Source organism: Morus notabilis, unplaced genomic scaffold (assembly GCF_000414095.1).
Source record: "Morus notabilis unplaced genomic scaffold, ASM41409v2 Scaffold825, whole genome shotgun sequence".
NCBI classification, from domain to species: domain Eukaryota; kingdom Viridiplantae; phylum Streptophyta; class Magnoliopsida; order Rosales; family Moraceae; genus Morus; species Morus notabilis.
The window spans coordinates 135,583-147,693 of record NW_010358062.1 but is presented as its reverse complement, the minus strand read 5'-3'; the positions used below and the strand labels follow the sequence as shown (position 1 = coordinate 147,693).

Genomic DNA, 12,111 nt, shown 5'->3' with positions numbered 1-12,111 from the left:
TGCTAAGTCATGTTCTTATCAACCGTACATATTCCACTAGTTGACCGGGCGTGCACTGATTAACTTGTTTCTCCACTACTTAATACGGGGCAACTTACAAAAAACCTTGGTTTTAATTCAAGTAACCTAATGAAAAAATTACTCGATTGAAACAGTTATATATTAGATCCTTGAAATAAATAAATATAATTTGTGTAGCATATTGTCTTAACCGGCATAGACTAAGTTTGTACATCACTTATTGGACGTTTGTTTCCTGTATTCGTCCATGATTCTGAATCATGGTTCTAAATCCATGAACCAAATGTCCAATTAATAATTAACATTTGCATAACTTAATTAAAGTATTATATAAATAATAATGCTAGACCAATTCTAATCTCAACTTTTATATACTAACTGATGTGCTATGTGAGTTGTTATTTTTATATTGCTAGGCGTTTAAAACATTGACACTTTAATTAATGATAAGAGATTGCATGCATTAATAAAAAAAAAATGACAACTCATATGTCACACCATTTACTGCAAAAGAGTTAAGATTTTAATTGATGTCCTTAGCATTTCTATTATATCAATACAGTACAAATGTTATAAATAACAAAACATAAATTTTTGAAATAAAAGGTTGCGCAGCGATATCCATGTCCCATCTTCACTTCTATCCAGTCTCTCACACTTAGTCCATCAAGCATTATTGATTGGTTTCTTACTTATAGTATAAACATATTAAAATTAGCTTTCGCTCGTTTACTCACAAAAACATAATTAAAGCATTTCATTAGGCATCGTTCATTTTACCGATTCGAGTTTTCAGTTTAAATTTATATAGTTAAAAGCTCTCAGAAAATATCACATCTATTTTTTTTTCTGTTACAGTTAAAAACTCTCAGAAAATGTCACATCTTAGCTTAAATTGAAAACTCAAATCGGCAAAACGAATGAAGCCTTAGCATGCAAAAGCAATTATGCTTAGTTATGAACATATTATCATACTAAGGGCTTAAGTGTTTATACTGATTGCGCTTTATAATTGGTTATTTTTAAAAATTAGAAGTCTTTTACAACTTTCAAAGCTTAATGTTGATATAAAAAATGCGCTTTATAATTGGTTATTTTTAAAAATTAGAAGTCTTTTACAACTTTTAAAGCTTAATGTTAATATAAAAAGGTAAATTTAACATTTTAAATAGTATTATATATTAAAAATACAAATAAAAATAACAGATTCTATCATACTTTTTACTCTAAAATATACGATTAACATTAGTATTTAGAATATACAGACTATAGTGATAAATGGGTAAACAAGCTGGTTACCCGACCCATGAAGGCGCGCGGGCAGCGGGCAAGGGGCCCCCGCTACTTCATTTGTCATCGATCATCATGATGATCTGCGCCCGCACCCCATTTCTTTCTCTACGCTCTTCACACTGTTCAAGAAAATCATTTCTCGACACGCAACCAAAAACTTGTCGTCGTTTGCCATGGGCGGCCACGGAGCGATAGAGGTGGCAAAGACCGTTGTGGAGGTCGCCGACGTCGCTTGGACCGCCATGGAATGCTGCCAACACCACCGCCACAATCATGACCACGATGCCTCTGCCGACGCCGCTGACCACGCTTCTTCCGGCGACGATTTGGAGTCTCTCCGATCGGAGAATCAGCGTCTCAGGAGCTTGCTTCAGCAGAATCTCAAGCTCCTTCAGAGCCTCTCCGATTCGCCTTCTTTGTTGAACGATTGCCCTCCTGATGTACGCTTTTCTTATGTTCTTTTTCGTTGAAGATTTAATTGCAAGTTTGGTATTTTTGATGATGAATTCAATTGCTCGGAATTTTCGTTTGAAACCCTAAGATGGCAGACCCAAATTGGAATTTCTGCTAGTAATTGGGGGAATTTGGATGGAGAATTGAGACCTTTTGGGCATGTTCAATTGCTTGAGATTTCATTGAAGACCCTAGGATATTGAACTCAGATTGGCATGTCTGTAGGAACAAAATTTGGCATCACTTGTTGATATTATTGTTCTGTTACATTATTATTTATAGAAAGTCTTTGGCTATGAAATGGTAAAGGATAGCTAGATATAAAACTTTTGTTGAAACCCCTAATAAATTAAGCGCTTTTGGATAACTGTGAGTAACTAAAAAAAGAGGATGAAAATTGAGACCTTTGCAAGTCTATGCTGTGTCAAAAGAACGCAAAACATGGTAAACTGTGAGTAATTGAAAGAACTGGATGAAAAATTGAGACCTTTGCAACTCTATGCCGTGTCGAAAAACTTAAATTTTTTCAAGTTTATGGAGATAGATGGTAAAAGTGATTTTTTGTTTTTGTTTTTGAATTTGTACTTTATGCTTTGGCAACAATGTACAATGGGAAGCTAAATGGGGGATTGGGTTTTGCAATGTAGTTGTATGCCCGTCTGGTCGCGACGGTTGACTCTGAGAACTTCTTGGCTCGTATCAAATCCCTCCAGCAAGCATCTGCCAAGGGAACTGGGAATCAGTTTCCTTTCAAGGTTGCCACAGGTTGTTTGATTAATTTGATGGTCTAGTCCTTTTGTTTGTATAATTTAGTGCCATATACTTACCCTTGAGTTTTTTTGGTGTTGTGTTTTTGTAATAATTTGGTTTTGGTTCTTCAATAGGAACTGATCTAGAGACAGCTGAAGTTCTTATCAATGTTGACCAAGAGGAACCGAGTTGGTGGGTATGGGTGACAGAAGAAATGGTTCCGAATAATGTTGAGGAACGGAGTGGAATTGATAATGACAGTTATGTAGTTGTCACTGAGGAGCATGTTGTGGATGGTGTTGCAAACTTTATGGCAAAGTGCATTATCTCAAACCCGAAAGCTCAGGTTAATGTCACATAAAAGCACTATGCCTCTTGTTTTAAGTATAGCATTTCTTCTCACGTGTTTGGCTTCATTGGAATTGCAGAATTTGACACCAGAGGAGCTGCAAAAGAGTAAGTTCTTGCCTGAACTTTTCTATATATTTTTTTTGGTATGCTTAATTAATAAATTTTTAATCAAAAGATACAAAGTTAACATCTTAACCTTGTTACTAACTAATTATGCACATTCGTTTGATTTATCTTCTGTGAGACTTTTGAATAATTGTTGTTCTAGAAAAAGTTGTATTGTATGAAGATATTTTAACATGGATAGTTAAACTTTCTTTGTTTTTGATTACCTATTTTAGAGACACATTTTTATAATTAACAGGTCACGAGCCAGTTTTACTTTTCACTCTCTCTTCTTCTTAGGTGATCATAACAGTATGTCAGTATATGAACAACATCACTGATAGATATCATTCAGAGGTTTTCCCTGAAAAGAATGTTTAACTGGTAAATGAATCTGATGGAATTTACTTTGCAATGTTTCTTCTGGAGTTTGATGTCTTTACTAATTCTTAGAAAATGATTTCTAAATTTTAATTTTTCCAGTATCTTCTATTGATAATTCTCAGTGCAACTCTAACGTCCTTAAGTTGATATTGCTACTTCTTTAAACTGAGAAATGGAGTTCCTTTTATTTATATATTTATATTTTCCTCTTTTAGTAGCGGCCAGCGGGAGGATGATAATCTCTCTCATCTTTTATGATCTGAATTGTTTGCAGCAATGGTTAAAGCATTAGGTGGTGTGAACAAACTGGAGCAGATATTAGGAATTTGGCATGCTGGAAAATTGTTTTATGCCCTGGCCACATGGGGACTTGCTCTGACAGGGTAATTTTTTTTCTTTCTTTTTTTTTTTCCCCCACCTTTTGCTCAATGTTGAGTGTGAAATCTACAAGTTCTTCAGATTTATCTAATTCTCCCTCTCTTTTGGTAAAAGCTAATGTAACTGAATCAGGGAAAACATTAAAAGAAACCTGCTTAGCCATATTTCCATAAATGCAGAACCTGCTAAAATACATTTCCTTGGATATATTCATTATCAGGACACAATTGGGATACTTTTGGCTTTTGATTATTAGGCTTGGATTGGATCATTGGAATATGTCGATGTGAGCTGTCATACATGATTGACATGGTTTTGGATTGCAGATTGTACCAGAGTCGTGCAGTGCTGAAAGTTGCTGCAAAGGGTGTTCACGCAACAAGCAAAGTGGTTATGAGGGCTCTTTGAAGATTGCCGTTCCTCCACGGCAAACTACAGAGATTGCAATGTAACTACATTTATGCAACCTGGATTTCCACAAACCAACCAAATGTATTCTTGTGCTCAAGTTCAGAATGCTGTAAATATTTGTAAATAACGCGTGGATTTGTATTACAACTGCTGCCACCTCTCAAATGTAATTTGTATTGTCTTGTCCTTGTGGTAATTTAAAACATGTGTTTGCTTGAAAAATGCTTGCTTTGGATGGAGGAATAGAAATTGATCCATACAAATGAGCTAGAAACGGAAATAGAGATAACGAGCCAAGAAAATGCATTGAATCTAGGGAATTCAATCGGGAATAAAGGACTTATGCAAGCCTTGGGAATGTAGTGTCGAGCAAAATTTATTCTGGGCGAGCCTCATTTTTGTAGGCAATCCTTGGGCAATCATTTTGCTTCATTATGGTGTGATTTTCACCAATTCACTTGGTGTCTATGCTCGTATGGTCTTGCATCATTGTGTGACTTCAATGCCACAAGGAAATCGACTTGAATAGGTGATTTTACTTTCTATTGTATGGTTTATCAGTCCCTTATCAATAACCCAGAAACTCGCTCTAATATTAAAGAAAAATATTTAAGGCATTATCGATGTTAAGAACCATAACTAATAAAAAATAGATTTTATCCGAGTCTTATATTATGAGACCCATTTTTTATTAAGCTCAGTGATACTCCTTCAATAGTTAGTTGAATAGCTAATCTTTCAATCCTCAAAATGTACCAAAAGGGGATTTAATATTCTTAAATTTTAAAATAAAAGGTGGGGTTGTTATTTAGATTTTGCTGGATAAGCAGTCTCATGCCCTTCTATCATTGCTGGGCTACCGGATTATACCGTAAGCTTTGAAAAACTTGTTGACGTATATTTGATTGTCTGCTTGCAGAGTGGAGTGCTGAGACACAAGTACAACGTGCAAACTGGAGGAAAGCACAGTTTTTTTAATTTTTAATTTTTTTACTAATGCTAAGAATTTATCTTTAGAAATTTTTACTAATGTCCCATGATATCACGTGCACGTTGACTGCGGATTTGCCAAAAATTTTAGTGGACGTTTAGTTCATAAATTCAGAAGTATGATTCAGAATTATTCTCAGTTTATATATGTTTTTTAAAATAAAAAAAAAACACTATACAAGTTACGAATCATGATTCGAATCACGGCACGAATTCTTACTCTAAGCGCAATATTAGTCAAATTTGGTCCACGTTGAAATGATAATGTATATATATGTCACAACGCATTTTGGACTCGCATTGCCACCATACTTTCGTTTTGCATGGGAACTGAGGTTAAACCAATGCATTTGAGTTGAGGTGGTGGTGGCATGGTGGTAACGATGTTCTATATTATATACAGCCTTATTTCAATCCACTGAATCATGTCGGGCACAAAAAGTATGCTCTTTGTCATAAGATTATGCGGTGGTTGACTCTAAACTTTAGGTCTTATCTCTTTCTACAAAAAAAAAAAAAAAAAAAAAAAGAAAGAAAAAGTGTATGAAAGAGAGAGGTGGGTTGGGGTAACTTATTTGATTTCATATAAATGGACCTATATATGATTTCATTTTTAAGGAGTTAAATCTCATTAGTACTTTTTAAATTTTAGTGTCACTCTTAATTTATCTGTTAAATTTTAAAAATTATCACTTTTATTTTTAATTTTTTATTTAGATCCACTTAATTTCTTTTGTTAAAATTTCTGTTAAAATTAAATGAAAAAAGAAGGTTAAGTATAGTCACGTGATTTTTTTTTAATTTTTTTAAAAAGAAATTCTAACATAAAGATGATGTGATCACATTATCCATTTTTTCCCTATGATTTTGACAGAATTTATAACAGAAAGCGCAAATTATTTAAAATTTAAAGAACAAAGTGAGATTTTATAAAATTAAGTGGCAAAATGAAAATGACCTTAAAATTTAAAAGCGCAATTAAGATTAATCCTTTTTACAAGATTATTCATATATATGCCCGCATAAACTTTACTCTCATTCTCACTTGCCCGTTGATTTTTAAAAGTTCGCACTTCAGATTTTAAACTAGTGTCACTTAACTCCATTGTTAAAAAAATTTCGTAATATATATATTTATAATGCTCTATAAAAAATTTGGTATTTTATATTAAATATTCCTATTTTTCTAAATATTTTATCAACGAGGATATTTCCATCGATATTATTGTTGCTATTGCCATCTATATTATCGCAAGTCAAAACCTCAATAACTGCATCGCCATTTATATTTTAATCTGTGAGAAGGAAAGAAAGGAGAAGTTGGTGATTTTGTTTTTCTTTTAATTTGTAGATTTGAAATAATTAAGACTCGTTTAGTTCATGCATTTAAATCAGTAATTCTTAAATTTGATATTTAAATTTTAAATTTTTTATGAAAAAAAACACTATAACATAATTAAAACCATGAGTTTAAACGCATGTTTCTTGTATTATAATTCCTTCCCAAAAAAAAATCCTGAATCGGATTGCTAATTGACAGATTAGTGTGAGTGGTTATGGACTATTCGAGTAGAAATCACCAAACAGATCAAAAGGACTCAAACATCCGGCACCTAAGATGAAAGCTAATTTATTATTATTATTATTATTTCAGATCTCATAAAAACAAGATTTGGTGAGGAGTTTGTAACATAATTTATTGAGATCAAAAGGAATATAAATATAATTTTAACATAAGACCAAAGATCTTTGGTGCAACTTCCTAGTACAAGTGAACAAAGATGTTTGAACGAACTTTGAGGCGTCCTTTTCAAGTCCAAACAAACATCACCGACTTGTAATCTGCACCATCTTTCATGTTGGGTCAGCTGGTTGTTTGATTCTTTTTGACGAAAATACAGTCTCGTTTAAAGTAACAACTAAACTCCAAAGTCAAATATTGTACACCCATTTGTGGTCGTCCTCTGTCGGATCCAAATAGCAAGAGACAAGTTCCATTGATTCACAGTTTTCTACACCTATTTGCATTTAAATATTCCATTTTTCGATTAGCTTTGCATTAAATAATCTTTTGGGGCCAGATTTAAAGGCAGATTAGAAAAAATAATGGTATGTTAGGGAACAGGTCAAATATTAAGCTCACTAAACGTTACCATAATTCAAACCACATGACCAAGCGAATATCCGTGATAATATCATTAAGACCCCTTTCCTAGTAATTTTGGTCTAAATACTTTTTCTTTGAAAAAACACAAACTGATAAATCAATCTACCAGCAATTTCCACGATACCCATGATACATTAGCGCGCGGGGACCCCAGATAAAAGTGATCAGTTTTGTCACGTTGCATGTAACAATATTGATAGCCAACAATATCACATTGCTACAGAACTAATCAATTATTAGAAAAGTGTTAATTACATTGGTGTACTCTAACTTTATCAATTTTCAAAACTCAATTCTCAAACTTTTAATTTTGACAAATTAGACTCTAAATTCAAAAAATTGTGTAACAATTGTTATCCAATAGCTGAGACTTTGAGTAAGATTTTTATACAAATGCACACCAAACTTATCAACGTTTTGGAGCTTACATGTCGTCCATGAATTGAAGTCCTTTATTGATTGGGCTGCATTGCTAAAGATTGTAAAATTGAGAATCCTAGATTAATATAATAAATTCAAGGTACACCAATGCAGTTTACCCTTATATGAATATAATAATACTTCAGTGCGGCTAGAATCTAGATAATAAAACATGGAACTGAAGAGATCTCATACTAATATAGACGTTTAGTTCATGTATTTAAAATTATAATTTAAAATTATTTTCAATTTACGTGTATTTTTTATGAGAAAAAATACTGTAAAGAATCACGAACCATGATTTAAATCATAACACGAATCTACCAACCATCATGTGCAGATTTACGACACAAAATAAATAAATAAATAAGGCTTGCAAGTACGTAACAAGCGGTTGAGGAGAGGAGGCATGAACCTTCGTCCTTAACACCGTACATTAATCATTCACGTGACTCACTCCAAAAGAAAGAAACACAACACCGACAGACGTGCTAACATCTAGAACAACTGAAGGACAATATAAAAGTATTTATCAACAAGTTTAGTGAACGTGATATGCAACCTTACAAAAGATGGTCCACCATAACAAAAGCTCTTGGTGGTTAGCCTACTACCATCATTCATTTAATATTATCCCCCAAGGAAAATACCCATTACATTGTCGGCAACCAGCTCAATTGTGCTCTGTACCCACTTTCACTTTTGTAGAATTGCCAGTAAATTTTGGGTTATGGCAAAGGGGGAAAAAGATTACAATGGACTTTCAAGAGTGGTAAAAAAAAAAAAAAATGGGGGAATTTTATAACTTGGTTTTATAATTACCCCATTTCAAAGGCCAACATAAGTGGCTTACATTGAATTTTTCCTCCTCATTTTCTTTTTTAATAAATTTGTTTTCACGGTCTCGTGAAGTAGACGTCCCACATTGTATATGTACAGAACACCCTTCAAAAGGACAAAAAAAGACCTACTTGTGCCCCACAATAAAGATATCTAATCTAAGGAAAAAAGAAAAGAATACAACTTTTTAACATTTACCAAGAGTAAAAAGTACCTCGCTCGCTTGCTTGCTTCCTTGGTATTTCTTACTTTTTCTTGCTTTTTGATTCTTCACGTCTTGTTCAAAGACACTGATTGGAATTTCTGGGCTTCATGGTTGTGGGCATGTCTTTACGCCTCTTCAAAACCATATATTCCCAGCATGTAGCTCCGACTACTTTCCAAAACTACAACTTCCTCATCACGAAGGAAACAACTGAAACATCTACACAGGATTTTTTTCACCTGAAGAACAGAATAACAAAACTACATTTCATTCTTTGAGTTTGCTACGCTGAAAGTTGAAACCATAAACATTGGATCCAGGTCCAATACAAAGTTGAAACAAAATTTTAATTTGAAAAGAAAAAAAGGGTCCACCAATAGACACAGTTCTGAATAATTAAATTTTTATGAAGTTCTGTTAAATTGTCACACACTCAATTTTATCTAAAATCCTGAAGTGGTTAACGGCTCTGCCATAGAATTCTCTAAAAACAAATTGCTTGCAGGATAAGCAGTAAAGCAACTAGCTCCAGTCTATCAACAAAGTTTTAAAATGCAACTACTAGGACTTTCTCAAATTGCAGAGGAATATATATAAATAAATAAAAGGCGCATCCACGTCTTTTTGGGCTCATGAGGAACTAGGAAGAGATAATTTTAACTCAGGAGACAATTCTGATATTGCTGTGAAAAGCATTCACTCAATGCATTTCCCATCTACAAGAAAAAGCAAAACAGAAATTTTGAAATTTTCCTAACTTTCAACACTACAAACTAGCTGTTTCGTTCCTTGAAAATGTAGCTTTGGTGAATATCCTAACACAACACTTAAACATACCAAGTTCAGACTTCACTCAATTACTAACAAAGTTTTGCATATTTCCCTTTCTCAAGAATTGTTGTGTTCTGAAAAATGTTGCAATGCATGATCATTGTACGGTACAGTCCAATTCATGTAATAACCAATTAAACTCAGAAAATCGGACACTAAGCTCATATAGATCATCAAACAAATGCATGTTTGTCCTAATTCAGAATTATCCAAATTATCCAACTTTCCATCTTTAGATTGAACAACCACACACGCTATCTAAAGAAAACATAAAATAAAATTGTTAGATAAGAAAGATTTAACTCACCAGTTAACTCAATCCCGGAAAATGACCTTCTTGGCGATATTCATCAAGGGTCTCAAGCAATCCGGCGAGAATTTCCGCGCAAACAAGTAAGATTCCGAGTAATTCGATTCCCTAAGACGATAGATCAGCTCCGGCGAAATTTCCGCAGGACCATACGTGTACGGATGACCGTTTGTCGTCCCTGTCCAATTAACCCGAGTGAGTGTGTAGTGAGTACAGCCATTCGGATCCGACATTGACAAGAAGAGCGTCGGAAAGTAATGCTCCTCCGGATAGCACTCGTCTTCTCTGTAGCACGGAGTTCTGAACTTCCTCCACAGCGTGCGATCCTTGACCACCACAAGCGCGTGGCGGCGCGTCAGCACGAAAAACTGCGATCCGACCCGGAACTGCTCGAACGGCACCTCCGGCATCATCGCGAACCTTCCTCTGCCAGTGTACCGCTTCCAGAGGTTCCGCGACTTGGAGAGAATCTCAACGAAGCTCTTGTACCTCCCGCGCACGCCAAGGCGCGTCAACTCGGCGTCGGACTCGGCGTTGGAGGTCAAATCAAACGACCTGGACGTAATCAGCGAGTTGTAAACGTACCTGAAGGAGTGCAGAGGGACGCAATACTGAGAAAGCACGGCGAAAAAGGTATTGGCAGGATCGTCAATGATCGCCGTGGCTAGTAACCGGCGCGTGGCGGAAATTAGGGTTGCGGAGGCGCGGTACGTTCGTTTTGCGGCGATGAAGCGGTCGTGGAAGACACTGCCGGGACCAGGGCGAGTGATGTTAATGGAAGGATCAGCGTGGACGTAGATGTTGAAGAGATTAGGGTTTGGGGCGGACTTGAAGAAGCGGTCCCAGAGAGGGGCGAAGTGGAGGTCGGAGTTGGTGAGGAAGAGGAAGGCGATCTTGAGCTTGGGGTTGCGGCCGGTGGAGAGGCGGGAGAATTTGTTGGAGGCGGCGGCGCGGTCCAAGAGGGCGAGGTCATCGAGCTCGTCGGAGGGGGAAATGGCGACGGAATGTTGGGTCGGAGGGAGGAAGCGAGGGGCGAGGAGGAAGAGAATGGGGAGAGAGAGGAGGAGGGAGAAAGAGAGGACGAAAGGCGTGGAGAACATTGAGCCCGACGACGCCCAGCCGGGGAACAGGCATGCGGTTTTGGAGAATCCTCCTCCGACGAGCCTCGGTCTGTGCGCCGACGGGTCTGGAATCGTGAATGAATGAGAATTTTCCGGGAAAATGAGGAATTTTCTTTCTGGCGTTTGGGAAGAGGGAAAATTTGGGGAGTGAAGTGACTGAAGAGGATGGGAATTTTTAATGGAGATTGAGATGGGATTTTTCAGATTCCAGATTTGGTTTTTGGTTTGGGGCGGTAGGGAAGTGGATCCGATAATGGGATGGGGATTTCTGCAGTTATAATTGACGGCGTAATCACAAAATCAAGAGGGGCGTTAAAAAAGTTTTGAATTATTTTGTTTGGGTCTTGCTGTCTATGACGATAAAGGTTGAGCGGAGGTACGGAGGCTGAGAGGGATTGTGGGAAGCATCCGGATGATGTCACAGAAATCGTATGAGGTTAGATTTTTATTTTTTATTTTTAATAAATAATTTTTTATTAGTGTAATTATTTAATTAAAAAAATTATAAATCAAAAATAGAAATTAAAAATCTTAATTTATATATTTTTAAAAAATATTTATCAAGATTATTTATGTAATTTTTATGTTTTTAGAATCACGATGTGACCCATGTGAATTTTTATAGAGAATTTTGTGCCACTTTGCACGAAATAATTATAAAATGGCATCGTTCATTTCACCGATTTGAGTTTTCAGTTATAAGTTTCTTCGGTTAAAAGTTCTCAAAAAATATCACATCTAACTTTTTCTGCTACAGTGAAAAGCTCTCAGAAAATGTCACATCCCAACTCGAATTAAAAACTCAAATCGGCGAAGTGAACAAGGCCATAACAGCCTATCCTAAAAAATAAGACCTGCGATCTACAGGCCCGTTCTTTTTACAGATTCGAGTTTTGCTACAGTAAAAAACTCTCAAAAATAATCACATCTAACTTTTTTACTATAGTAAAAAGTTCGCAACTCCACACTTGCAAGCGGTAGACTCATGTAGGTCTTACAAGGGCTGGGTCCTAACCCTTGTGAGTGTAGAGCCAATAGGCTCCGCAAAGTCATTTTTTTTTATAAATATAATCTCTGGTGG

At 35.8% G+C, this 12,111-nt stretch overlaps 2 protein-coding genes across 2 annotated transcripts; one reads left to right on the top strand and one right to left on the bottom strand.

Annotated features, from left to right (window-relative positions):
• Positions 1–1,384: 1,384 nt before the first annotated feature.
• On the top strand, positions 1,385–4,368 carry LOC21405136. Its single transcript, XM_010091500.2, has 6 exons — positions 1,385–1,754; positions 2,415–2,532; positions 2,652–2,863; positions 2,946–2,973; positions 3,632–3,740; positions 4,062–4,368. The coding sequence occupies exons 1-6, from the start codon at positions 1,488–1,490 to the stop codon at positions 4,141–4,143; spliced, it is 816 nt and encodes a 271-aa protein (XP_010089802.1). The 5' UTR covers positions 1,385–1,487; the 3' UTR covers positions 4,144–4,368.
• Positions 4,369–8,099: 3,731 nt separating this feature from the next.
• Positions 8,100–11,375, bottom strand: LOC21405135. Its single transcript, XM_010091499.2, has 2 exons — positions 9,907–11,375; positions 8,100–9,007 (listed from the first exon to the last, which is right to left on the bottom strand). The coding sequence occupies exon 1, from the start codon at positions 11,007–11,009 to the stop codon at positions 9,915–9,917; it is 1,095 nt and encodes a 364-aa protein (XP_010089801.1). The 5' UTR covers positions 11,010–11,375; the 3' UTR covers positions 8,100–9,007; positions 9,907–9,914.
• Between the last annotated feature and the right edge of the window lie 736 nt (positions 11,376–12,111).